The 25,615-nt window shown below is 39.8% G+C and overlaps 3 protein-coding genes across 3 annotated transcripts in view; 1 reads left to right on the top strand and 2 right to left on the bottom strand.

Annotated features, from left to right (window-relative positions):
- Window positions 1-325: 325 nt before the first annotated feature.
- tbcd (tubulin folding cofactor D) lies at window positions 326-23,512 on the bottom strand. The gene is made up of 39 exons (XM_017425434.3): window positions 23,051-23,512; window positions 22,905-22,955; window positions 22,716-22,813; window positions 22,503-22,604; window positions 22,006-22,152; window positions 21,343-21,398; window positions 20,455-20,587; window positions 19,680-19,725; window positions 19,303-19,435; window positions 18,870-19,012; window positions 18,724-18,784; window positions 18,498-18,572; window positions 18,225-18,319; window positions 13,637-13,793; window positions 10,698-10,755; window positions 10,581-10,610; window positions 10,164-10,249; window positions 8,137-8,217; window positions 7,966-8,039; window positions 7,708-7,825; window positions 7,397-7,457; window positions 7,285-7,307; window positions 7,168-7,199; window positions 6,980-7,042; window positions 6,825-6,901; window positions 6,524-6,605; window positions 6,305-6,423; window positions 6,120-6,211; window positions 5,676-5,816; window positions 4,544-4,627; window positions 4,083-4,241; window positions 3,782-3,920; window positions 2,130-2,251; window positions 1,904-1,981; window positions 1,742-1,828; window positions 1,563-1,650; window positions 790-899; window positions 613-697; window positions 326-504 (listed from the first exon to the last, which is right to left on the bottom strand). Exons 1-39 carry the CDS (start codon window positions 23,235-23,237, stop codon window positions 484-486), a joined length of 3,594 nt encoding a protein of 1,197 aa, XP_017280923.1. The 5' UTR covers window positions 23,238-23,512; the 3' UTR covers window positions 326-483.
- znf750 (zinc finger protein 750) lies at window positions 14,275-18,187 on the top strand. Its single transcript, XM_017425435.3, has 3 exons — window positions 14,275-14,438; window positions 15,838-17,097; window positions 17,206-18,187. Exons 2-3 carry the CDS (start codon window positions 15,845-15,847, stop codon window positions 17,780-17,782), a joined length of 1,830 nt encoding a protein of 609 aa, XP_017280924.1. The 5' UTR covers window positions 14,275-14,438; window positions 15,838-15,844; the 3' UTR covers window positions 17,783-18,187.
- A 434-nt stretch (window positions 23,513-23,946) lies between the features above and the next one.
- Window positions 23,947-25,615, bottom strand: part of fn3krp (fructosamine 3 kinase related protein) — a 2,521-nt gene continuing 852 nt past the window's right edge. The window contains exons 2-6 of the mRNA XM_017425309.3: window positions 25,196-25,347; window positions 24,996-25,087; window positions 24,835-24,917; window positions 24,619-24,741; window positions 23,947-24,528 (exon numbers count right to left, since the gene is read on the bottom strand). Of these exons, the coding sequence (XP_017280798.1) occupies window positions 24,190-24,528; window positions 24,619-24,741; window positions 24,835-24,917; window positions 24,996-25,087; window positions 25,196-25,347 (789 nt within the window). The 3' untranslated portion in view covers window positions 23,947-24,189. The remainder of the gene's footprint in view (window positions 24,529-24,618; window positions 24,742-24,834; window positions 24,918-24,995; window positions 25,088-25,195; window positions 25,348-25,615) is intronic.

The following is a 25,615-nucleotide window of genomic DNA, read 5'->3' as shown; positions in this document are numbered from 1 at the left end:
CCCAAGGGGGGAAAAGCAGGGCCTCAGTGACATTCCACAGTGTGTGCCAAAACATCTTAATGGCAACTTTTTCCCTGGAGTGTTCGCAAGCTACAGTTTAGGTTTCACGTCTTCGTGTTGTTCCAGGTACAGATGACACGTAAACAGCTCCACTGAAACCAACTCTCATTAGTCAGGGACCTGAATAGGATGTGGAAAAAAAGTATTATGCACAGGATATACAAGAAGTTTTCAACAGGTGGTTGCCTAACGTTTTGAAGCTACTGTAGTGTAGAAGAGTTGATGCTGGCATAAAGTTTGTAACAATGACAAAACAAGAGATAACTGCTGATTTTTGCATATTTATTGTCTTAAATTGACCAGCTGGAACTGCAGTCATCCAGTTTTCTATTAGATGGGCAGACTAAGGGCAGATAAAAGAACATTTCTACTTTCAGCAGGATGTTTTCAGTCACTTCCTGCTGGTTTTAGAAGCCACCGGCATCATGAAACCTGGACTGGACCCTGCAGGTTAAAAAGAGCAGTTAGCATGGACACAAAACACAACTGTTTGCTTTTTGTGTATGCCTACAGAATCTTAAGCGATCAACCTTAATAATGTTAAATGGTTACCTTGGCAACTAGCTGTGGTCTGGGAACTCCTAACCAATCACAAAGCTGATTCCTTTGTGGCCGCACTGTGGCGAGGTCGCTCTCCCTGGAAAGGACGCGAAGCAACATTTTAGATGCTGCGAATAGGATATTTAATAACTGCACTTAACGCTCTGAAGACGACAAAGAGATGCTAACCAATTAGTATCACTTAGTAAAGTCATGACATCATCCAACACCTCTGGATCAATAATGTCATCGTAGGTCAGAAGCATCTCGTACATCTGGCTCGATGTGGTTTTCCTAACCTGCAGGTGTAAAAAAGGAGATGTGATTAATTTTTCTGTTGTAAGGAACTGTAAAAAAAACAAAAACAAACAACAACAAATATGACTGGCTGTTGTCACACATGAACACAGGAGATGTTGATCTTGAAGTGTTTTTTAGTTGCTGTTCACAGACGTGTGTTAATCTATCTGGAACATCTTTAAAACATTTCAAGACAAAGTGTAGTCCAAAGTGGACGAGATGACTTTAGTCATGGTAGTATTTCTGTAAACCTATACATGTATGGTTGTATAAACAACAAGTCAACTTTTTTTAGATGTTGACAGTGCAAAAAATTAAAAAAATAAAAAGTCAGATTCCTTTGGAGGGACATCAGGAGTATGCAAAGCTAATTTCCAACTAATCCATCAAACCACTCAAACTACAAATACTAATCTGACTGCCTCAGGAAGGAAAGTCATCAGAGGGCTAAATGTTACTCCTTTTATTGGAGATAATGTCAACTAAATAAATTGACCAATCTTTCTAGCTTATCAATAAAAAACAAAAGAAAACAAAAAAAATCATATTTTTGGTAAAACTGAGCAGGCCAAACATGATGTTGCTTTTGATAATTTCAGTGGTTTTAGATGTTTTTAGACATCTGGTAGACATAGATGTGCACTTGTGTCTCGTGAACTTACCACAGGGAATGAATGGCAGAGCAACAGCAGCAGCTGGGACAAAACCTTCTTCCTCACATCTCCCTGGAACTGGATCAGCTCACAAAAACTGGAGAGCAGAAGCCAGGACCGTCAAGCATTTACGCTTCTTTTTGTTTTTTTATATCGTTCTCTCGTTAATCAACGAGATGGAAACTCACACACTGATGCAGGCACGCAGCTTGGAAATATCTTTGGACTTCTTGCAGTCTTTGCAAAGATTCAAAAGGTCCACGCAGAACGGATGACTTAGAAACAAAAAGACAGAAAAGCTTTAGTCTTCATAGATATTTACATTTTTATAGCAGTGTGGTAATACTCACTCCTCTTGTGTGGTGAAGATCTCAAAGCAGCTGTTAGCGAGCATCTGACTGAGCATCCGAAGTAAGGGAACAGATACCCTAAAAAAGAAAAACAAAACTTTACACATGTGGGTGAAAAACGAATAAGTAGCCCTTAAAAAGCTTTAGGTTACAAAGAAAAAGAAGGGATGATTTATCTTTTATTGCAGAGAATAAAAAGGGTTGTGATAATACTTCTGGCACGAACCTTTGATTGTGGAGATTGTCCCTGAAAATCCTCAGCAACGTGTCTCCGAACTGTGCCAAAGCAACGCTATCATTCTGAATCCCTTTCAGGAAGTCAAACAGCGACTGGGAGGAAAAATGCACCTGAAGGACAGCAGGAGAGAGCAGGCATTAAAGGAGAAGCTCCGGCCTGAGGGTCAAAGTGGTGCCTGGCAGTGTGGGCTGGTTACTATCTAACTGCAGAACAATAACACATAAAAGTCAAAGTACTCATATAACAAAGCAGCTAAACTATATTCTCGTACCGCAGTGAAAAATCAAGCCCTGACACTTGGAACGCAACAAAAACTGTTCTCTAGATGGAAACCATATCCAATTTCTTTTGCTAAATTTAATTCTAACATTTGGTTTGTGTTTCAAGTTTTGAAAAGAAGTACAAATTATACCCTTAAATTGTTGTTACCTTTCACCTTTTTTAGGACTCTGGTGATTTCTGTAGTTTGGCTTCTGTGAAACTATATGATCTGTTTCTGTTGAAACAATCCCTGGAAAGCTGGTGTGTGTCCTGTGTGAATATGTGCCTGTGGTGTGTGAATCTTAATCTTGGCCGATGAATTGCTGCAGTCTTAGCTCGGTTTCGTAAACGTAACCTTGTACAAAGATATCAATACCTCTTCTCTCTGAGGATGGATCTGTAGCAGAGAGGAGGAGATGAAAACAGGACGAGAGCGAGATCGTCTCTGAGGGAACACGTTTTAAGCCACCGATGGCAGACTGCTTTGACTTTACTGGACCGACTGCTGTTATTACAAGCCTTGAACTTATTTTCTTTATTACGTCTATTAACACAAAAAGTTAAAAATAGGCTTGAATCTTCGTGGGCCGGACCTTTTCGAGTTTTAACTGGTTAGATAACACTTGAGGGAGGAATGGGAGCATGGTTAACCCCAGATATGAGCCAAGCTGAACTTCCTGAGAGACCTTGCATAAAACGAGTCAGTAGAGAAGCGCAGCAGGCAGGCTTTTAGATTTAACTCGTGAGAAATTTTATTTTGCTAGCAGCAAAAATAAAAAAAATAGGAATTACAGAGCATGAAGATGCTTTAAGTTCACTTTGAGTATGGGATGAGTGTGGTTTTATAAATCGGCTAAGAGGCAGCTGATCTACAGAGAGCAAGAGTTAATTTTAACACTGAACACGTTGCTCCCCCTGTTGGTCTGAACTCCCAGACTGTGATAAGAGCTGACTTTTCCCAAGTGTTTACTGGCTGCAGAGAACATAAACAAGGCCTTATTTTGTGATGCTGAAAATTCAAATAGGTTATAAAAGCTTGATTTAAGTATGCAGACATATAGTTTTGATTGCTTTATTAATCATAACTAAATAAGTTTTTGTTTATGCAACTGAAATGTGAAAATTATCAGACATTTGCTAAATTAACACAGTGGGTAAAAGGGAAGTTTGATGAAACACAAGTGAATGACTAAAATATTTTTTTTAAATGCTGCCTTTTGTGCAGATAGAGGCAACCCTGAACTTTTGTGCTCAATGGCATAAATTGTGCAAGTCCCTGTCCTGCTGGAAATGGGATAGAGTCCCGTCTTGCACATCATTTATTGCACATCTGTTCAACATACTTCTGTGATTTGACAATATTCTACTTTAACACCTACTGTGGACTCTGTAATCCCTCCTGCGGACACGCAGAGGCCCAGCAGGGTGTGGTACTGATACTCAGGCAATCCAAGCAGCTGCGCGATGTACTTGTAAGCTTGGGATGGAGCGTTCCAGTTCAGAGTAGTTAAGGTCTCACTGAAAGAAATCAACAAAATGCCAAAAGTCAGCAAAGAAGTCTTGCATATACAATTTCCCTAAATAATCATACCGAAACAAACAAACCACCCTAAATAACGCTGTAAAAATCAGTGATGTTGCAGTTTATAATGCTGCTGGTTACAGAACGGAGTCGCTAACACAGGTAAGATGTTCAACAGCTCCTCCCTGAGGGGGATGTGAGGAACTACAGGATTGGTGCTGTGAAGGAAGCGCAGGAAGACGCTGCCGGCGTGTGCTCTGTAGCGGTCAATCTTCTCTGCCGCCTGCTGGGCCAGGCAGCACATCATAGGCTTCACCCTGCAGCAGGTTAGGGAAAAAAATAACAAATCAGAGATTCCATCTGAGTGTTATTTCACTCAGGAATAACAACTTATTGTTTTGAACTGGGTTTTGGTGCTTTTATTTGCAACCATTCAGATGTAAAACAAGAAGGACTGATTTATGTTAAGCTTTAAAAACAACATTAGCTGTGAATTCTATAACTGTGAAGCTTATATATATATATATTTTGTTAAAACAGCAGTAAAAGTAAAGCTATCTGTAAGACAAGGTGTATAAAAAAAGAACGAGCAGTTAAAAGCTTTCAGATTTTTCCTCACAGGTCTGCTGAAAGGATCTCTGGAGCATCACGGGCCACAAGCAAGGTTAGTTCCAATAAACTGGTCATCGCTGCTTCTCTTACCCTTGAAAATGAAAAAAAAGAAAAGAATGGAGACTTAATTCTATGCAATGCGTGTGAATCAACGTGAAGGTGAGTAATTTATTACAAGCTGGAAATGAAACAGTAAAACGAGATGCTCGCAGCAGCTGACGAACAAACACATGACACGATAGAAAGACTGAGCGTTAGTAGCTGTTCTTTAGTCAAATCAGTGTGTCGCCTGAAGGGAACATTTTGTTTATGTAAAATGCCGATCGGCACATTCATACGCAAGTCACACCCTGAAACAGATGCTCAGGCGACTGATAAAAGTCTCTGATTAATGGGCTTTTTGGCAATCACTTTAAGCAAATGGAAATCAATGTTGTAAAAAAAACAGGCCCCACCTGGATTTATCTAAACAAGTAGAGAAGAGGTTTCCACTGAAAAAGAGCTGGCGTGAGTCATATTTTTCACCTGGCAAAAAGGGTTTTTAACCCTAACTGATGCAGCAAGTGGCTTCTTGTAGCTTCACTTGTAGCCACATGAAACAGTCATTGAAGGAGTTGTCAGGGTTCATGAGGCACAGATTATGAAAGATTATTTCAGGGATGACGAAGATATTTCCACAAGAGTCTAGACAGTGACCCTACTGACGATGACAAACACTGTTTTCTGATCAAACCCAAAGGTAGATCCAGTAAAATCTGCGTATATTTGAATTGTAATAATAAAACAGATTATTATGATACTGTATGCGTTTGGGCTTGAGATATGTGTAGTACAGAAACAGCAGCAGGAAGAAGAACAGGTGTTAAGAAGCAGAACAAAGAAAAAAAAAGTAAAAGAAAGAAAGATTACTAGACAGCATGAAAAAAGCAGCCCATCCCTTACTGCGAAGGACAAGTGACAAGCCAGGTGACATTCCTGCTGAGTCCGTAAGCATGGCCTAAAGCTACGTGTGACAGAAGCAAAATGTTCTACTTGTGTGTGGAGGGTCAAAAAAAAAACACCTGAAGCCTCAGGCGAGAAAACGCCTGTGTGCTTTTTGTATTTGCAAACGGGAGCTGACGATCGAAAGTAGTCCTCACCAGGCTCCTACGTCCCCTCTGCTGTCTGACGTGTAGTCATTCAGACTGCTGAGCAGAACGCCGTACACATCAGCGATGTTCTCAGAGCACAGCACAGAGTCGGGGGCTCCTCCAGCACGAACGCCTGCCTTCACACACACTCTGACGAAAGAAAACGAACAAGTTAAAGTAACACGAAACGCAAAGTAAGGAGACACGTGCACGTGGCAAATGAGGTAAAAATAAGACATTCGAGGAAATATGTAAAATGCAATCAGATAAAAGAATGAACATTCAGGTCCTTCAGGTCCAGTCAGTCTACTGTTTATTCTGGCAGTGCTGTTGACACGAATACATATTTGAGCTGGTAAAAAAACTGAGACAGAGGGACTTTTTGTACCTTTAGACAAATAAATGAAAGTAAAAGGGGGAAAAAAATGATCAGAAATAAGTATGAAGACTCACTGAGCTATTGATCTGACTGCATCCCTCCTCGCCTCGGTGAAATTCCCCTCCTTTTGGCTGACAGTGCACATCTGCTGAAGGCCGTCTAAGATCTACAATACAAAGCAAACAGCACTTCACCCTCACAAACTGAAAAAAGGAGACATGAAATCGACCGAAGATGTATGCGCATTTAAAGAACCTACCTGCTTCAGTTTGTTGTGGAGCATAGCTCTGGGCAGGCAGCCGAGGGCGAGCGCCGAGCCGCTTCGGTTGAGAACCTGTGGACTCTTCAGGCCTTCGATGTACTGGGACACCAGGACATCTAGGTATGTGCATGAAAACAGGCAAAGAGCTGTCAGAAAACCCATAGATACAGGCAAACACTTCATATTTAGAATAGCTTGTACAGCTGGGAAACCTGCCTTGCATTTGGGAGTCAGCCTGGCCTGTTTGGTCCTGGTAGTACTCCTCGCACAGAGCAGAGAGAGCCGAGACCACAGCAGCCTGCACATCCAACAGGAGGAACAGCCAACAAGTCTCACAACTTTTCAATTAATGCCCAATATCTGCATTGGCTAATCTGAGCCTCTTAAAAGCTGCCACTTTGTTTAGCTACAGCAATAGATTTGTACATTTTCTAAGTTTTAGATCAAATTTAATAAGCATGTAAAAGTTAAAACACTGCTTTCATTTTCATCTGTGGCACTGCCACTCCAAGCTTACAATGATGCCATCCTTTGCTCCACTTGAGATAAGATGAAGAGTCTGGATGGTGTCATCAATGACCCACTGCCATCCGCCTGAAACACAAACACTTTCAGCTCTGAAGTGTAAGAAAAATAACAAGCGTTATAACATCTGTTGTTCTGGTTCCTTACTGATGATGGGGTCGTTCTTAAAAGGCATTTTGGACAGGGACAGCTTTTCTATGAGACTGAAAACTAGAAAAAAATGAAGTATTATTATTTACTTTGATGATGGTTAAAAACAAAACTGTTCGTTGATCGTGTTTTTGCCACAACTTCACATCGACTGAACCAGTTTTCATTCGAGCTTTTATACTTACTTGCTGGTCTCATCAGTGCTCCACCAAAGCCCCTGTGCCAAACAAGGAGAATGTTACCAGAAAATATCATCTGTAGTTTTACTGCAGTTAGCAGGTAATCAAAAGATTTCTGCCTACCTGTATTGTTTTCTTTCAAGTAGCTAGAATGTGTCAACAAATATTAGTCAGTAACTGTAGACCAAAAATTATCTAGGCAACAAATTTTGTTAGAAACTTTTAGTACACTTACCAAATGGTGAATGTTCTTTAATGCTTCGACACAATCCGGAGAAATGATGTCCACCACGGTCCTGTTAAACAAAACTTATTTAAAATATGGTTTATAATGACGCTAACCTAACTGATAAGTTTAAAACTGGTTCCTTTCTTGAGCTTAGTTACCAGTTTTATGCTTGGATAATAAAAAAAAGACAGGACTGATAAGAATAACAGCAGCAGGAAATCTTGTCTCAAAGTCTGAAGAACCGTTGTTCAAATTTACTTCAAAATATCACAATATCTGAATCAGGTTTGATACATGTTTGTGTATTTGGAGTCCACCTGTTGGTCTGAAGGCCCAACTTGTACAGAGCGTGTGTGATCTCTCCGCACGCCAGGATGGCTCCATGACGACCGTGGAGGTTCATGCCCACAGCCACGCTCAGCAGCTGTGGCAAAACTGAATCCACCAAGAAGAGGAGAAAAAGATTTGCTCGTAGCCATTTTAAAGCTTTCACAAAACACTTTTGTTTTTCCTTGTAGGGTGTTTAAGTTAAAGCTCAGCACTGGCTGATGAACAGGTAAGGTGACATTGTTTACCTTTTGTTGCCATGTAATCGGGTGCTTGAGGCGTCAGGTTGTGGAGCGCTTTAGTGGCGAGCTCTCGGATCACACTGCAGATCACAACAAAGTGTGTCTCCAAAAGATATTTTAAAATGTTTCAGTATTTATTTATATTTGATTGCAGTAGAAAATGGCGTAAGTACTGACCTATCCCAGTGGTTGATCTTCATGGTGATTAAATGGTCTATCAAGGACTCGGTGTACTCTGGAAAACCAGCTATATAGACACTTGGAGAACAACCAAAAATCTTAAGCAACAAAGGTCATTTCCTCCATGTTTGCATTTATCAGAGGTAGAAAATGTTGTTCAAGTTGTACCTTTCTTTATCTGCAGCTGTGCAGCGAGTCATACCCTAAGGCTACCATCTTTCTGCACTGTCACTGTGTTCACATTTACCGTTTTTTGGTGGCGACACATTTTTGTGAAAGTTATCAATTCTTAAGCTTTTTAATTTTTGACCTGTTCGATTCATATCTGGTGTCTGCATCCAACAAAAAGTCCCACAGGTCACGAGTTTTACTGCAATAAAACATTATTGGAACAAAGCTAGCTAAACTGCAGATACTTGATACTTATGATACTTATTTCATATTTTGGTACACAACTCAAACTTTTTCAGTCTTTCCAAAATCTTACACTTTACATTCTACCCCTCTAAGTGAACAATTAGTTTCAAGAACAATTAGTCAAAGACTGAATATGTCTTGTTTGGAAGGGCGGCTAGAAGAACAATTCTTGTTTCTAAAATCAACAACAGAACAGTTTAGGTCTGCAAAGTTTAATCTGATTTTAGGACAAGTGAGACAAGATAAAATGTTTTACCTCAATGAATAGTGCTTCATTTTGCTAAATAAATACAAAGACTTCAAGCCCGGTGATGAAGAGATGGCCATCTGCACATCTTTTAACAAGAACCAGGAGGTATGACCACATCAGTCCAGTTTTAGTAGATTTACACTGGCTGTCTGTTTGTTTCCATACTGATTTTAAGATTCTTTGACTTACTTTTAAGGCTTTAAATGATCTGGCACCCAATTATTTAAGTAAACATTTTGACTTTTACAACTCCAACAGAGCCCTGAGATCTTCCGTCCAGATGCTCTCAGTGCAGCTGAGTTAAAGCTCAGAGGGACTGGAGGTTTTAAAGTGGAGGCCCTTGAAATTGGCTCTGCTGAGTCTATACAGTCCTTTAAATCTCGCCTGAAAACTCACATTTTTACACTGATTTTTGGAGCTACAGGAGATTGGCACCTTGAGTCAACCATGAACTGAGGCTGCACAATATACCAAAAGTTCATCAGTGATTGCAATATCAATACGGCAAAGGTGTGCAATAAATCATAGGCTATTATACTTTCAGTACCATGAATTCATGTTCTGCATGCTAATAATTTATCTGGTCAGTCCAACAGGCTCTCACTGGCCTCGACGACCACATCTGGTTTAGATGGCAGTGATAACATAATATTGAACAGTAACATTGCAAATTGATTTATTTTAAAGCAACAAATCAACAAATATATAGCTGATAAAAACACTGAAGCCAAAGTCCAGACTTTAACCAGACTAAAAAGGTTGTTGAGTTGGACCTTAAGAGAAAGGTGCATAAACAAATACCAGCAAACTTCAAATAACTGAAGTGATGCTGTAAAGAAGGTGTAGTTGTTTAAAACTGCTTTTGCATTTTCCTGTTTTAGGAAGTAAAATACACAGTTTTTATTTATATATTAAGTTAAGCAGGCTTGTTCACTTTAGGTATTAACGTCTATTTTTAAGACCAGATAGGAACAAGAAAATCAATTACATTTTGATGCATAAAACCTACTTCCTTTTTGTTGTGACTGTATAAAGTAACATCAACCTTATTTAAGAACCTCAACCTGCACTATCAGTTTGTAGTATCAGTCAGCAGTTTATGAAAGCTTTGCTTCCAACTTAAACATAACCTTTGATAACACTTCACAAAAATATGGTACACATCTTTAATATTCAGCCACTTTCTTTCATTAGAAATAAAATGTTTGCCACATAAGTGGGAAAACCTACTGCCTCCCTATTCCATGATTCAACCCACTAATAAAAACATAATGTAGTAATCATAATAGTTTCACCTGAACAGTTTGTGATTAATAAAAACCAGCTGTGAGTTTAATGCAAACAATCAGTTTCTTACCTAATGTTCAGGTAGCAGTTATTGAGATTTCCTACAGAAAAGTAGTCTGCTGCTGTTAGGATCTCAATACCATGGGGGAAAGTTCCCTATTGAGATAAAAACATGAAATGAAATGTCACATTACTTTATTATGGACTACATTGTTTAAAAGGGAGTGAATGTTGAGCTAAACCAAAGTGACACGGTTCCAAATGCAAGTAATGACAAATCTGAAGAGTTATAGCTTAAGGACTGCTGGCAAACCGAGCGTTTGCTAGTGCCCTGTAGCTACGCTGGGATGCCATTGCCTTTAAAAGCTGTCAGTAACGAGACAAGTTTAAGCATGAATTGGATTTCTGTTAACAAATAAGGATCAAATCGTGGCATTTTGTTATTTTCTGTCGCAGTGTTCAGGTAGTCAAAACGTCTGTCACAAACCTGTCTGCCGACATTCTCCTGGAAGGCAGCCTGAGACAAAAAGAGACAAAATGAGCTTTTCGTAATCGACCGTGTGCCTTGAGTTAAGCAATCCGGGAGGTCGATCGGGGAACTTACGGAGGCAGCTCGGCGGCAGTTAACGTTTCGATCGAACACGGCAGCGATCAGCAGAGCACTGCAGAACATGAGACAATTTCATATAACTTTTCATATGAAGAGCTTGTATCCGTTTACACTGAATAAGTTAACTAACACTGTTCTTTCTTTTTTATTTCCAGGTGGTTGTTTAAGTTTGAATTGATATCACATAACAGATTTTAGCAGCGAGACAAGTTTGCAGCTCAGAAGAAAAACAGTATTATTAACCATGACTCCTCAGCTTTATCTGATCTCTTTTTTTATTCCTGAACATCCCTTCATTACCTCTGCATATAGCAGGGGGAGTGGGCGTGACGATATCAGGTTAAAGGGGGCGGCCAGCCTTCTTATACATCACTGTGACAGCCTGAGAAAAAAAAACAACTGCTTTTGGCCTTGGTTGCTGTCGAACCATGTACCCTGCCTTCAAACAGCCTTTAAGCAGAAAGTTTCAGGCATTGTGATTTATCAACTGCCCCAAACTGGCTTCACAAACAGTCCTTACCCAGAGGGCTTAGAAACTAAAAGCCTTCTGCGCTGCTTGAACTTTAGATAAAGTTGTGAAAATTATTCGGAATTACGCCCAGTTACTAAAAACAAGGTTTACTTCTGTTCCTTAAACAGAAACATAACTGGTTTTATTTGCCCCCAAGTCACTACATCCCATTTTCACAAATGTGCGTTTTCACTGAATGTCGTCAAGCTGCGATGAATCGAGCAGGAACCAGCTTGTCCCGGCACTTCTGCCAAATGGCGACCGAAACCTACAGCGGCAGGCGAAACCTGGCAGTCTTAAGGGCCGGGGAAAGGGAGGGTGTTGTCCCGGCTGCTGATACCGATTTGCAAAGGGGTTAACACTGATGGTGCAGAGCTGGTCTGCACAGTCAGAGGCCACAGGTCCATACTTGCAAAGCCAAGAAAAAAAAAAAAAAGTCAAGTATGACACAAACCGTTAGTGTTAACTAGAGTGAGCGTACGTCACTGGATGACTGTCTGCCTCTCTGCCTCGGCTGGAGATTAATGTGTGAGTTTTACAATACTCCTCAAGTTTTTAGGCTTGGACTTGAAACAAAAACAGACGTTTAGTTGTTTGTTTTAATGAAAAGAAACCGTTCCTGAAGTTATCTGCAGATATTCAAGTTAATCTGTTTACTGGCCTTGTAACTTTTCAACAAAAAACACTACTTTTTAAGGATGAAAGTCATTAGTTTGATATATAATCAATGCATTTCAGTATATTCTAAGTAACAGTTAGCCCAACACGATCTTAATATAGTCCTTTTTTTTACCAATTTTGCATGAACCCCTATGCAACTATAGCCTGAGAAGATGCAGCAGAATTTGATTAAGTATAAAAGCAGCTCATGAACTGGTGCTGGTTGCACAGGGGCGTCCGTGTAAACAGAAAAACTGGTTTGAGGCAGTAAATTACAACTTACAGGCAAACTGAGCAGCTTCTATGCAAAAAGCAAGAATAATAGTCTTTCATACTGAGCTGCAATCAAAAAACTCTAATTTGCCTAATTGTGCAAAACAGGGTTCATCAACAAAATTCTTTCTAAGCAAACAACGTTGCTGATTAGACATGTTTCTGATTTTATTATGTTCAGACAGTTTTACTTATTTCAAATGTTGCTGTCAGAAAAAGATAGCATTTGATGGTATTAAACAATTTTCACTTTTGTTTTCTTTACCATTTATGTTCAGTGATTCACCAGTAAATACAGAAAAAACGTAAAATATAACAAATGAAAAAATAAAAAAACAGCTATAATTCAAATAATTAACAGAGTTTTGAGCATTGGAAGAAAGCATGGTATTATTAAAAGCCAGGCTCTGTTTTTTTTTGACGGAAGCTGCATTAGACACAAACATTGAGCAATAAAAGTAGTATTCCTCGAAGGAATGCATGTCACCCACTGTCTTACATGTTTTAAACAAAGATTTTGTGATATCTGGTGGCGCTTGGAGAATGTGTAGGTGGATGAGTCAGAGCCACTACCACATCAAATTTTAGGTTAATATCTGTAAAAACAATTACAGCCACAATGTGTTTGCTAGCTGCGGCAGCCATCTTGAATCAGATTGACCCCAAAAGGAAATCAGTTGTAGATGTAAATCCAGTAATAAAGTTTTATTTAAATCTGCTCAGTGATTCACAAGATATTTTGCTGACAAACACACAGATGCAGGCAATTAAATGTTCACCTACTACTCATGATGGCAGGTGATAATTATCTTAACAAGTTACAGTAAACTTCTGGGTCACACCCAACTCTTAGACATTTTTGTTCATGTTGGATGTGAGTGGGGGGCAGGGGNGTGGGGGCGGTGGTGGGGGGTGAAACAAGCTCAACAGTTCGGATTGGCCCACGGACCACTAGTTGCCATTGAAGTTGTTGATGTTCATTTTTCAAATGCAGATAGGAAATAAAAATGATACTCCCAGCTCTGTTAGGTAGACTTTAATTGTCTTACATCAGACCTTGGTCTCCAGTTTCAGCTGTATTAAAGCCCATTAGCTTTTAGATGGCTCTACCTGAGCTCTGACTAGTTTTATATGGCAACAAATCACTCTTGAAAGGGCTCTCTTCTGAGTAGCTGTTAGCTTCACTCCCTGAGGAGAACGTCTGCCTGATTCTCCAAACTGACATCACTCTGACTGCTGTGTGCTGCAGGTAAATAGCAACTCATACGTACTCCACAGAAACCTACTTCAAAAAGTCTGAACTCTCTCATAAGAAAAATTAAAAATAAAACAATTCTGAATGATTATATCACAAACCTGATCATGAACAAGAGTTACTCTGTTGTCAGTCACAGATTAAAGATGGCGCACAGAAAGATTCTCTTCATGTAGTTTAGTTGTAACAGGGGGACGTGAAAATTTGTACAAAAGAGAAAAACCAAAGTTTTACCTTGCAATCTGGTTGACAAAAGGGTTCAGCTCCTTTGGTTCGTAAGCCCTGGCGAAAGACCAGCACACATAGCAGGCAGCGTCGCGCACATTGGAACCAACACTGCACGCTCCCCTCTTCTCCTCGAAGGTCAGTGACTTGACAATGAGTGGCACAACTGCAACCGACAACACGGGGAGAACAGAAGTTTTATCTTCAGATAAAAACCAGAAAATGGAAGCCAAGATCAAATAGGAATTACTGGCGTTTTTTTGTGTTTTGTATTTAATTAGGAATTAGGTTTGACAAACTGTGAATCATTAAGAAAAAAGTGTTATTGACAATTTAGTTTTCTATTTTTTTTTTTTTACAGAGCTTACAATTTTAATAATTGTATCTATAAGAGCCCATCAGGGACATAACCAGTGCATGCAAATCTCCTGTGTTTTGTCATCTTCACTTCACAAACTTTATGTAAACACATTGTACGTCAAGGCCCGTGTGACCACTTGAACAAAAGGGAAGAGTGGGATCTCCCACCTCACCATTTAAATCATTGCTTGAGGCCTGACTAATATCAGGTGGATCATTGTTGCCTGAGGGCCCTGCTGTTTGGGCTGAAGCACCACCCACTGGAGAGACAACACCTCAGAGAGGCAAACTAACCACACAACCGATATCACACTCATCATCACACACATGCACAGCTCGTAGCTATTAAAACGAGCGCTCGAACCAGAGGCTGACTTTGGCTGAGAACTGGGGTCCCTTCTCTACGGGCTTCGTTCTCTACAGAAGACACTTGTTGCGACAATTAAACAAGGTAATTATTTTTTTTCATTTGTGTCCTCATGTAAATAAGGAAGTAGCACTTCTTATTTGCAACACTTAAAAGTCTCTTTGTTATTGGTCAGTGATTTGTAACAGTATTGACAACTCGCCTGGAAATTGTATTTCAGGGCAGGTTTAAGGGAGGCATGCACCTGTTACTTATAGATCTGTTAGCTCCTGTCTGACTGAAGGTATAGCTGGACGGGTGAATATTTGCTCTGTGCATGCCTTTATTACAAGTTTAAAGTATTTATAAACATAACATCTCAATCTTTTCAAAATCCTGTAGCAGAACAACAGTGCTTTGTGAATTAAATATTGTAAAATAACATATTATTTTATTGATTAAAAAGATTTTGGCTGATTTGTGTTCACGGTGCAACTGAGTCAAAAAGGCATTTTCTACTGAATTTCCACTCTTTGGAAAGGGAGTGTTCTGTCATGCTGCTTTAGTCAAAACTTGAGTGACAACTTCTTGCGACAGCGCATGACAAGCAGGTTTCTCCATGCACGCCCAACAATCCTAAGCTCACGTCTTTAGGTGATGTTTTGTTTCAGAAAAAAGGCACACTCGGGTATTTCAAAACCTGCTTACATCACACTTTCACTCGAACGGTTTCAATCGTTCAATATGTGGTAACCGAATGAGCTCGGACAAGCAGCACTCATCGCTTCCAGAGCTTATCGAATGATGAATGCGTCCCGCAGGTGTAGTCATGGGAAGCAGGTTGGTAAGCAGGTTGGCTTGGAGTTCCCACGCCGACAGCGCACAGTTTAGCTGTGAGAGAAAGCAAGTCTCTGCATGCCCTCCAGGTCTGTGAAACAAAGTGTAATCTGTCTGGTGGTTTAGCGGCGCTCTAACTTTAAAACACTGATGAATAAAGTGATATTAAAATGAACTGACAGGTGAAAAAGCAGATGTACAGAAGGCATGTGTTCGCTGGAACCAATAACCCAAACAAACACTGGACTGGGTATATGCAAACGTGCAGGTTACATTTTTGCATACAGTAGACAGGTTTTCAAATTTAAATAGGTTTCTGCTTACTATCCATCCTAGGATGAAGGAACAAATGTAGCCTGAGGGTGTAGGGTTTGTGCAGAAGGAGATTTTTCTAACCATCCAGTCAGGAAAAAAAAACACAAAGTTAAACCTCCAGTGACAAAAGCTTTCCATCCGAACCAGTCAAACAACTCTTCAACTCTCTTAGGTTCATAACATGAAAAACAACTAGAAAATATAAGTTTATGTTTGCACTAAGAGTCAGCTTAGGTACAAAAACAAACAACAACAACAACAAAAAAATCAATTAATAATTAAGATACATCAACTAAGTTTTGAGAATTACTAATTTAATCCTCTACAATGTGCAACATTCTTCTTGCTACAGAGTAAAGATGGAAACCGATCAGGAACGCAAGCCCAAAAGGCCTCACTACATTCCTCGACCACCTGGAAAGCCTTTCAAGTACCAGTGTTTCCAGTGTCCCTTCACCTGCAATGAGAAGTCTCATCTGTTCAACCATATGAAATACAACTTGTGTAAAAACTCCATCTCCCTGGTGTCACAAAAAAATGTGCAAACACCCCGACAGATCAAGGCTGTGGCAAAAGCGGTCTCTGTCAAATCGAAGGATTGCACAAACCTCCTTCCAGCCCAGAACAAAAGTCCAGAGAGACACGAAGTGGAAGAGAACAAAGACGAGAGCGTGGACGATGCAGAAGAAGTAGATGTTGGGTGTGACAGTCCGGTCAGTAAGGAAAGTCACAATACGGCAAAACCGAGTATACACGCCGAGAGAGAAATCAGGGAGAACAATGAGATTAAGGATCTGCCGCGCCCATCTGCTTTCTCCCCCGTCACACCCAACCGTGACGGTGCACAGGCCTTGAAATCCCCTGTGCAGCAGGCGGAGGATTCACAAGCTCCAACGATCAACCATCCAAGCAACCTGTGGGGCAGAATTCCATCATCTGTTCCCTTAAAATCATTCAACCCCCTCATGGTTCCTGAATACCCTCCTTATGTTTTGCCTGACCGACACCTGTATCCACCATATTACCTCCCAGGACACATTCACATGAATGAGCAAAACTCTTCTTTCCAGCCAGAGTTTCTAGACCCCCAAAGACCTATAGTACAACCGCCCATTGCTCCGCCTCACGCTTCCCCTATTCCTTCTTACCCTTACAGATATTGCCATACTCTTCACCCAGGACCCCCTCTGCATTACGCCCTTTACAGACCCCATGAGATTCCCATGCCAATCACAGGACACAGATATCTTCCTTTGAATGTCTACACCCAAAGCCTTGGCCATAAGGATTATGACTTCTATATGTATTCACGTCCCAGTCACAACAACCCACATTGCTCCACACAAGAGGAGGGTCACCACGACCAAAATGGGGACAAAGCAACTAGGCTGAGCCCTAAGGAGGGCTGCTCAGCTTCGGGGTCCCCTGATAGACCCAGTCAGGCAGACATCATCCAGAGAGAAGCAGAGGCTACACAGTGCACTGACAGGGGGGAGTCACAGACCTCACTCCAGCATGGACACACATCTAAAGACGTGGAACCCATCAAGAATGAATCAAGACAAGAGGAGTCTGCAGAACCTCTGCCACAGTTAAGAAGTCCGAATGAAGGGTAAGTCAAATTCAGCTTATTTTCTTTATTGTTCATCTAGTAAGATTCTTGTATTTGTCCCTGAAGTAGTTTGTCTTTATCATTTTGTTTTTGCCTTTTCTCTTTCAGATCAGCTGAAAGCAGCCCACATTCGACTGCTTCTGAGCCATGTCCCAAAACGGTGTCCGAGGAACACCACGAGGACGACACGGACAATCTGGCTCCGCTCAACCTCTCCACAAGAAACCAGGACCATGAAGAGAGAGCTGAGCACAGCCTAATGAGCTCAGACACAGAGAAAACAAATGGCAACGAGTTACCCCTAAATCTCAGCCTGCGAGCCTCTCAAAGCGGCTACGTGTACAGTTCTGCCCCGACCACTCCAGAAGATCTTCCACGGAGGCCGGATGAAGATCTGGACGAAGAACCGTGTGACCAGAGGCAGACTGCAGCTCTGGCTCTTTGTCAACTCGCCACTGCAAGCTCCACAGCCTCTTCAATTATTTCCAGTACTGCGAACCAGTCCACTCAAAGGTCACCGGAGACAACAAGTATTGGTTCTCTGAAGACTGCCAAGCCAGCTACAAGGGCTAAAACAACAGCCACAAAAAGAACAAACAACAGTCTGACTGACAGTAAATGCCATAAACCAATAAAGAAAGGAAAAACATCAGAGCGGCCTCTGAGGAGAAGGCCTCGCTGCTAAAATTAAACACTGACTGTTGCAGAAATGTAGCGATGGGGACTGAAAATCTCTCGTTTTTACAACTGCAAGCTTCAACAACAAAAGACTTTTTTAGACTTAGCACTGAGAGTTGCTGTGATCCACATGCAGATATGACTTGTTAACAGTGCTCCTGTAGGGTTATATGTTAAAAAGAAAGGAAAGAAAAACTTGTTTGATTGGCAGACTTGTTGTTACAAGTGTGCAAGGACTGTATAAATCTTGTTCTTACACTTGATTTGAAAGGGGAAAAAAGGGGACTCAAGAATAAAATATTTTACATTTGCATTACATATGAAATTATCTATGGAAGATGTGGAAATGAGTTTGTGCTGTAAATGTAAATAGCTGTAAAAAAATGGCTGAATAAACAAATGACAAACACTATGTTTCTTGAATTGTTTCTGCATAGCAATACACATACCATCGGTTAATCTCGAAGGGAGCAGCAGTCCTCTCCTACCCAGTTCTGCCAGGGCGAGGCAGCCTCCATGCCAAGCATTATCCGTTTCTTGGAAGCTTGAAAAAAAGAACACAGGTGCATAGCAGGTGAAAAAAACATACAACATGCAGAAAATTAAACGCCTCGCAAAACTGCACCGGTTTTGTTTTTGTTTTTTTTAACACATCTAAAGAAATATTAAATAGCAGAGGGTGACAGATGGATTGAATCAGTGCGCCTCAAGCATGAACCTACCTGAAGCAGTCAAGTACTGATCCAACCACCTCATCTGCCAGCTCCTTGGGAAGCCTTCCAGTCACCCTCCCAATACTGAAATTTTCAACAAAATAGATTTTAGTGGCCTGTAAATTCTTGCAAAGGAGTTGCTTTCCATATAGAGAATGCCAAAGACAAGTAGCAACAAAGATGTGTTGGTATTATTGGTTCAGCTTTGCTGGGTATCATATGAAAGCATCATTACCCCTTTGCTGCGGACCAGCGCACGATTGTTTCCTTGTCTTTCAGCCCAACGAGCAGGTGCTCTGCAAAAATAAAAATAGAAATTTCATTTTGATCAGCATTAATGTTGTTGTAAATCTCTGAGACTAAGAGGAGGTGGTAACCTACCAATAACTGTTTCAATCTCCTCTGGAATGTCGTAGTCCTCCTCTTGTTCTTGGGTCTCCGTCTCAGGGGTGACAGCAGCAGTGGCTGTGATGGGCTGGGACGCGGAAAGATTGGCTGCGAGAGAGCGGCTGCCTCTCTGGTACCTAAAAATATTCCCATTTACACTGTAAAACATTTTCTTTTGTGCTTGTTTCTTAACCAGAACAAACTTACACAGTATTACTCACTATTAAAATAAATAAATAAATAAAAGCTATAATGCTGAATCCCCATCTGAACAGGGAATCACTTTAATCTCATGATCAAATCTCTGGAAAGTCTCACTCTAAACAAAAAGAACATTGACTTTTAAGCAAACACACTACTACTGTTCCCGTTGTTCTGTATATCTAATGTTACCAAGCATGCAAAAGAGGTTAGTGTTACGTCTGACCTCCAAGCAGCTAAACGTGGTTTGAGGAAGGTGAGGCCAAGCCTTTGAATGAGTTTGACGCTGAGCTTTCGCAGCTTGGCCTCACTACTTTCTGACAGATGTTTCTGCTCCAGACACTGCAGAACTGTAGGAGCTACGGGACCAACACATGTAACACAAAGACATTAATATAACAGACATATAACAACAACAACAATAGTCCAATCCATTTATATATAGCTGATGTTTATCTATACAGAATGTGCAGTATTTAAATTTAGATTCTGCACACAAGTTTGACAATCACATCCTCAGTTTCTCTTAGTGACAACAGATTTGGAGCAAACTTCTATAAAACCCCACAGCAGACACATTTAAAAAGTGAAAATGAAGCCTACCGTATTGTAATAGATCATCTCGTTTGCCATGTTTAAAAAGCTTTGCCTGTCAGACATTAGCAGAAAACAAGTCCACGTCAGACACTTGAACATGTCACACTTTTAAACAGTATTTATTTTACTTACAAGAATGCTCATTTTATGAATTACTGCAATGTTTGTCTTTTTTTTTTTATTAATTTGATTTTAGGGGCCTTGTACCTTTTTTACACAAAACTATGAGTTTGGAACAGGATACACAGAGCCTGTTCTGAGAGCGCTAATCAAAAATCCGGCTTAGTGTTTTATTACACAGACATCAAATACAAAGAGATACTTTCCAAACATGTCATGCAAGTTTATGTGCCAATGAATTTGATGTACTTGCAGGAAGGATGCCTTAAGTGATCCTTGATCACAAAACAAACAGCTCTGAAAATATCCTTCATTAATAGAAAACTGCAGTAAAGTATTGTGTAAGGTAATAAGCGAAAATAAGATTTAATTTAATTGAATCCCATTTCCCTCAGTGCACCTCTCAACTACTGAAAAACCGTTTAGCCTAAAGCAGTGGATTAAACTGTCTCGAGACACTTGAAGCAACAGATCCCACACAGGCAGCAGGTGCATACACACCTGCTAAAACCGCACAGGGTATTGTGTAAAACATACCAGTCATGTCAGCTCTTGTAAATTACCCTCTGCAGGTCTAATCAAATGGAGCACACACACACTGCTGTCTTTAAACACACAAACATTCAGGCAGAAATGTTTCACCACAGGTGTAAATGTTTACCAAAGCCTGCAGAGCCCCATCCAGCACCATAACGTCTCTGACTGAGTAGCCACTGGTCTGAGATATGGTGGTGAGGCTCCAGTCCAGGAAGTCTCCGAGGCATCTCTGCTTCACATCGGGGCGAGTCATAAACCTGTACAAACACGCACAATCCGACCGGACAAATATCAAATAATTTTACAAGGATAAACAAACAGAAACTGCAGCAAAGATCAATTCAAGAGCAACATCGCCATCTAGTGGCTAAAAAAGATTATATATCAAAACGTAAATATATGACCATTTTAATTATTCTAAATAAAAAAGAAGTGCTTTGTTACACATACTCAGATCCTATGGCTGAACCCTGCTTTAGCCACAACAGGCTGAAAGTCATTTTCTGTATAACATTATCAGTTTCTCACGTCATTTGGAGGACTTTTGGTCCACTCTTTACGAAACATGGCTTCAGGTGATTGAAACTTATCAGATTGTTTATGAACAGCTGTCCTTAGGGCCAAACACAACATTTTACTAAACTAGTCTAGACACGTTTACCTGTAAAGATATTACTCAAGATTATTTCTTTATTAGGCATGGACTAACATAAAATTCTGCCTGTATGCCACAATTTCATAATATTGTGGTATTAAACTATAAATTTAAGAAACCTATTAATTACTACCACTGCTTATAAAGTAATATCATATATTGCCATATATTACCATAGATATTTATGGCAATAATAAAATTATTTGTAACATTTATTTTTAGTTATTTTAAACATGACACAAAACCATATGAACGTAGTGAAAAAAAACATAAGGAAAAAGGCCTGCACTGTTTCTGACGTTATAATAAAACAGTTTAAACCACAGGAATGAGTTGAAAAAAAAATATTGCACTTACTTTGATACAAGTACAGATGCAGCGCTCCTGGGACTGTCACTCACAAGCAGGTAAGACTGTCAATAAAAAAATATATTTATTTATTTATGTTTAATAAACATTACATCCAAATAAAATCACCATCAAATATGTGTTCTTTTATAAATTTGTTTTGTTTTTAATTTGTATTTTTCAAATGTACAGTAAAACTTGAAAACAATCATTTTAGGGGATAATTAAAGTTAAGTCTTCCTATCAGCTGGTGGTGCTATTTTTCCACTGAATTACCATCAAACCATAGCAGAAGAAAATCATTTAATAAAATGACATTAAAAAAAACTAATCAGTTGTTAAATAGTAACAAGAACGTGAATATTATGTAATATTATATAATATTATTTCTTAAGTTATCATTCCACTGGTTTACATTTGAGTGACTGAAAATACTAACGGTACGAATGCAAAAAATCTTTATAAGTATATCAAATAATTGAGTTTTAGGCAATTATGAAATACAACAGGCCTGGTCATTTTTAACACAGAAATATACTTTCTGCCAAACTTTCATCCAGCGTATTCATTTGGTTATGAATGACCACAGAAAGGACAAATTATATCTTTCAAAATCTTCAGATAGATAAAACTCTCTGATACATCAGGTTTCATGATTCCTGTCTTACTTACCTTTGCAATATTGAGAATACGATACATGGTGGGCTCTCTAGTCTTAGCGCCGTCTGACTCGAGGTGGCCATCCAGACGAGAAAGGTCAAAGGGTATGAGGCAGGTCACGGACAGCCACAACAACAACATGTAGCGCGTTTGCCAAGTCTGGAATAAAGTCAGGGTGAAACACTTTCAATGCAACATATAAGGATCAATGAGTTCTGTGAAAACAATTCCAAAACTGTATGATTATAATTATTAAACTGAGATAGGTGTATTTGAACATTGTAAAGGTTTTAATTCACCTTTATCAGGAGATGAAACTTAAAAAATGATCATATTTTAATTGCTACATCAATGTTGTGTTTCCCACTGCTGACTTTAAAACTAATATAATCATTGCTAAACTCATAATTGTCAACTAATACTTTATGCAGTGCAAAGCCTAGATCTGACTGCAGCAAATGTTTGAACCAATATTTCTTTAAACATAAAGTCAAGTCCTAAAGACTCACCTGTAAATCGTTGGGATCCTGTCTGGACATCAGCTCCAGAACCGGCTGGACATCAGACACCTCATGAGGAAAAAGCTGCATGAAGATTTTATATCCTCTGACCTGACCAGAAACAGAGAGGTTAATAGCAACCAACCAGGGTTCAAAATGATGGCTCGATCTCAGACAGGAAACAAACAGTAGTTAATGGGGTTATTGTTGTTTTTAACTCACTTTGCACACGATGCTGAGAAACTTGAAGCTCAAGTGGACCAGTGAAGGTGGAGAGCTTTCATTCCTTACCAAGTCCAATAACATCTTCATCATCCATTCTAGCAGAAGTGGGAAAAAGCAGAGAATAAATACTTTTATTCGCCTTTAAGGGACTTTGTGATGATCAGTATTTGAACCTGCAGGGTGTACCTAGATGTGGATCCAGCAGATGAGGCTGCTCTTGGTATTTGTTCATAATCACTGAAAGAATAATAATAAAAAAATACAAGCAAACTGTAAAGTGTCACAAATGCACATTCAAGCCACAAATCCTATGGGAATTTAAAATGTAGAACCTAAAAATCTCTGGATCGCGGTCTCGGTGGTCCTGTCGTCCTCATGGATTTCTGGCAGGCTGGAGATGAGGGTTCTGGTGTCGCTGCTCTCACTGAAGCCACTCAAAACACAGGTTTTCACAATGACATCTACCTCTCCTTCTTCTTCTCCACCAGACCAACCATTGTCTGCCTCCGATAAGGCCATTCTGACAGTTTTAAACACACAAACTTTGTCTGGGTTGCAGATGCTAACGTTTATTTTCCAAAGCTAGCTAACGTTAGCATTTATGTTCAGCAAACAAAATATTAGGTATATTAGGAAGCGAAGCAGATTTAAATAAAAAAAAATTGGTCTAAAGCTGGGAGAGGGACCGCAAACATAAAAAAATGTTCTATTAAGATTTTCACTTGATAAAATAAAGCTGTTAACTCTTAACGATGCTCATATTCTCATATTACTGTAGAGTCGTGCCCCGCCTCGCTACGGCAAGCGAAATGGTTCATGAGTCCAAAAAGCAAAGCTTGCAACATAAAGCTGACAATTGTTTTCAGGAAGTGAAGTTAAAATTTGATCAGTTTAATAAAATACATAAAGAAAACATAAAATGTAAAAAGATTAGGTTTTCAAAACAAGTTATCTGAGGATTTCCAGAAGTAAAAGCATTTGCAAAATTTTACATATAAAAATATTTCTACTGTGCTAAAGGTATAATTCTGCTTTTGCAAGTAGCTACTGTATAAAACATATTTGAATATAATGTTGTTGTACAATTCTACATTTGTATTTTTTTAATTCAGCATTTTAATACCCTGGTAGAAAATTATATTGTGTCAAGTTCTTTACATGAACAAAAGTTGTAATACAAGGTAAAAAAAAAAAAGCCTACAGAAAAACACATGATTTAGACAAAGACTTTGAATCATTGCAGAATTTATTGTTAGTTTAGCAGTGGACAATTTGACAGCTCATCCATTATAGTTTGTGCAGATATCAGTTTACGGAGCTCTAGACAAGAGGGACCTGGGAGGATTTATTGCAACACAGGAAAATTTTGTGAGCCTATGAAGTATGCCAGCCTGTATGACATTAATACTCGTGCTGCTACATGTCATGAAATGTGGCTTGGGAATAAGACTGTAGAGTTTTCTATAAGTGTCTATTTAAGTAGGTTCTTCATAATCCTAACTGATGAGCCTCTATAGCCACCACCAAAGTGGTTCCAGTGATTTAGGTAGTGGAAGAGTTGGTAAAGCTGGTGTCTCTTTTCAAAGCCTGGTGCTTTTGGAATCTTATCATGGTAAGCAGAGTAAAAAGAGCTGTTAAATCCACCAAACATCCCAGCGATACCAAGCTCAAACTCTGAATGGCCGTAGAAGGAAGCAGGGTCAAAGATGACAGGGCCCTCCGCGCACTCTGCCACGTTGCCTCCCCATAAGTCTCCGTGCAGGAGAGCAGGAAAAACCTCCACATCGGTGAAAAACTGAGGGATCTTCAGCTGTAATGAACAGAGACAACATGTCAGATTACTGAGGCAGTTATAGGGATTTACCTGAAATTCTTGATGAGGTCAAAAGTAAAAGTGCACTTGTAGCTTTCCCCATAGTTCTCTGGTCTCCCTGTCTCCGTACGATTTCTCCACCAGGTTAAGTTGGTGCTGCAGCCGCTGCTGGGAGTAAAATGACACCCAGTCGCTCTGCCACTTATTTTCCTGAGGAGATGAAGAAAAATAAAATTTGCTGACTCATTTCTGAAGATATGAAGACCACACATACACACTACATGTTTGTTTTTTGTGTTTTACCTGTGGTAAATACCCACAGCATGTGGCTACATCAAAGCCAAACTTCTCAACAGCAGCAACCTCTGACTGTCCAGCTCCTTTACCTGAATAAGATCAAATGAGGACTCTCAGTTTATGTATAACATTTGCATGCACTTATAGGTGAAAATAAAATGAATCACCTATAGTTTGCTGTTCTTTCTCTTGTTTTTCCATCTGTCTTTTGTTGTGAAGATGCAGATCTGCCAGCTGCTCTCCTAGCTGCTTTGAGTACCTGATCAATGAATTTGAAACAATCATCAGAAGGAGGAAGGACGGCAAACTTCTGTCACAAGCTATAATGAGAGAAAGTGAAATTAAAATGATATGACAGAGCTCTTACTTGCTGAGACCTTTCATGTCCAGATGTTCCATGACAAATACACATCCTCCTGTGTCAAGCTTAATCACCTTCATAGGCTTGGGGACTTTAACAGTCTCTGTCTTTAAAATGGCTTCCAAGCTTGCCATCTCTCCATCAAACATCAGCTTGGCCTGAAAATAAAACAAAACAACAACAAAAAACTGCTTCTGACCAGGGGTGGAATTTGATCAACACACACGCCACTGTGGCGGGTTGGCAATTTGAACAGAAAAGGTGTTATTTGTCCTCTTGACATATAGGGGGCAGTAATGTGCTCGAGTTGCTGCTGTTACGTCGAGCCCCGTTCCCCCTGCGTCTCCGTAAATAATGACTTATCTATTAACAGAATTGTTTAGAGGGGCAAATATTTCTCATTAAAAAAACAAAAAAACATCATTC

The sequence above is a fragment of the Kryptolebias marmoratus genome, linkage group LG12 (assembly GCF_001649575.2).
Source record: "Kryptolebias marmoratus isolate JLee-2015 linkage group LG12, ASM164957v2, whole genome shotgun sequence".
NCBI classification, from domain to species: Eukaryota; Metazoa; Chordata; class Actinopteri; order Cyprinodontiformes; family Rivulidae; genus Kryptolebias; species Kryptolebias marmoratus.
This window is presented reverse-complemented; position numbering and strand designations above follow the sequence as displayed.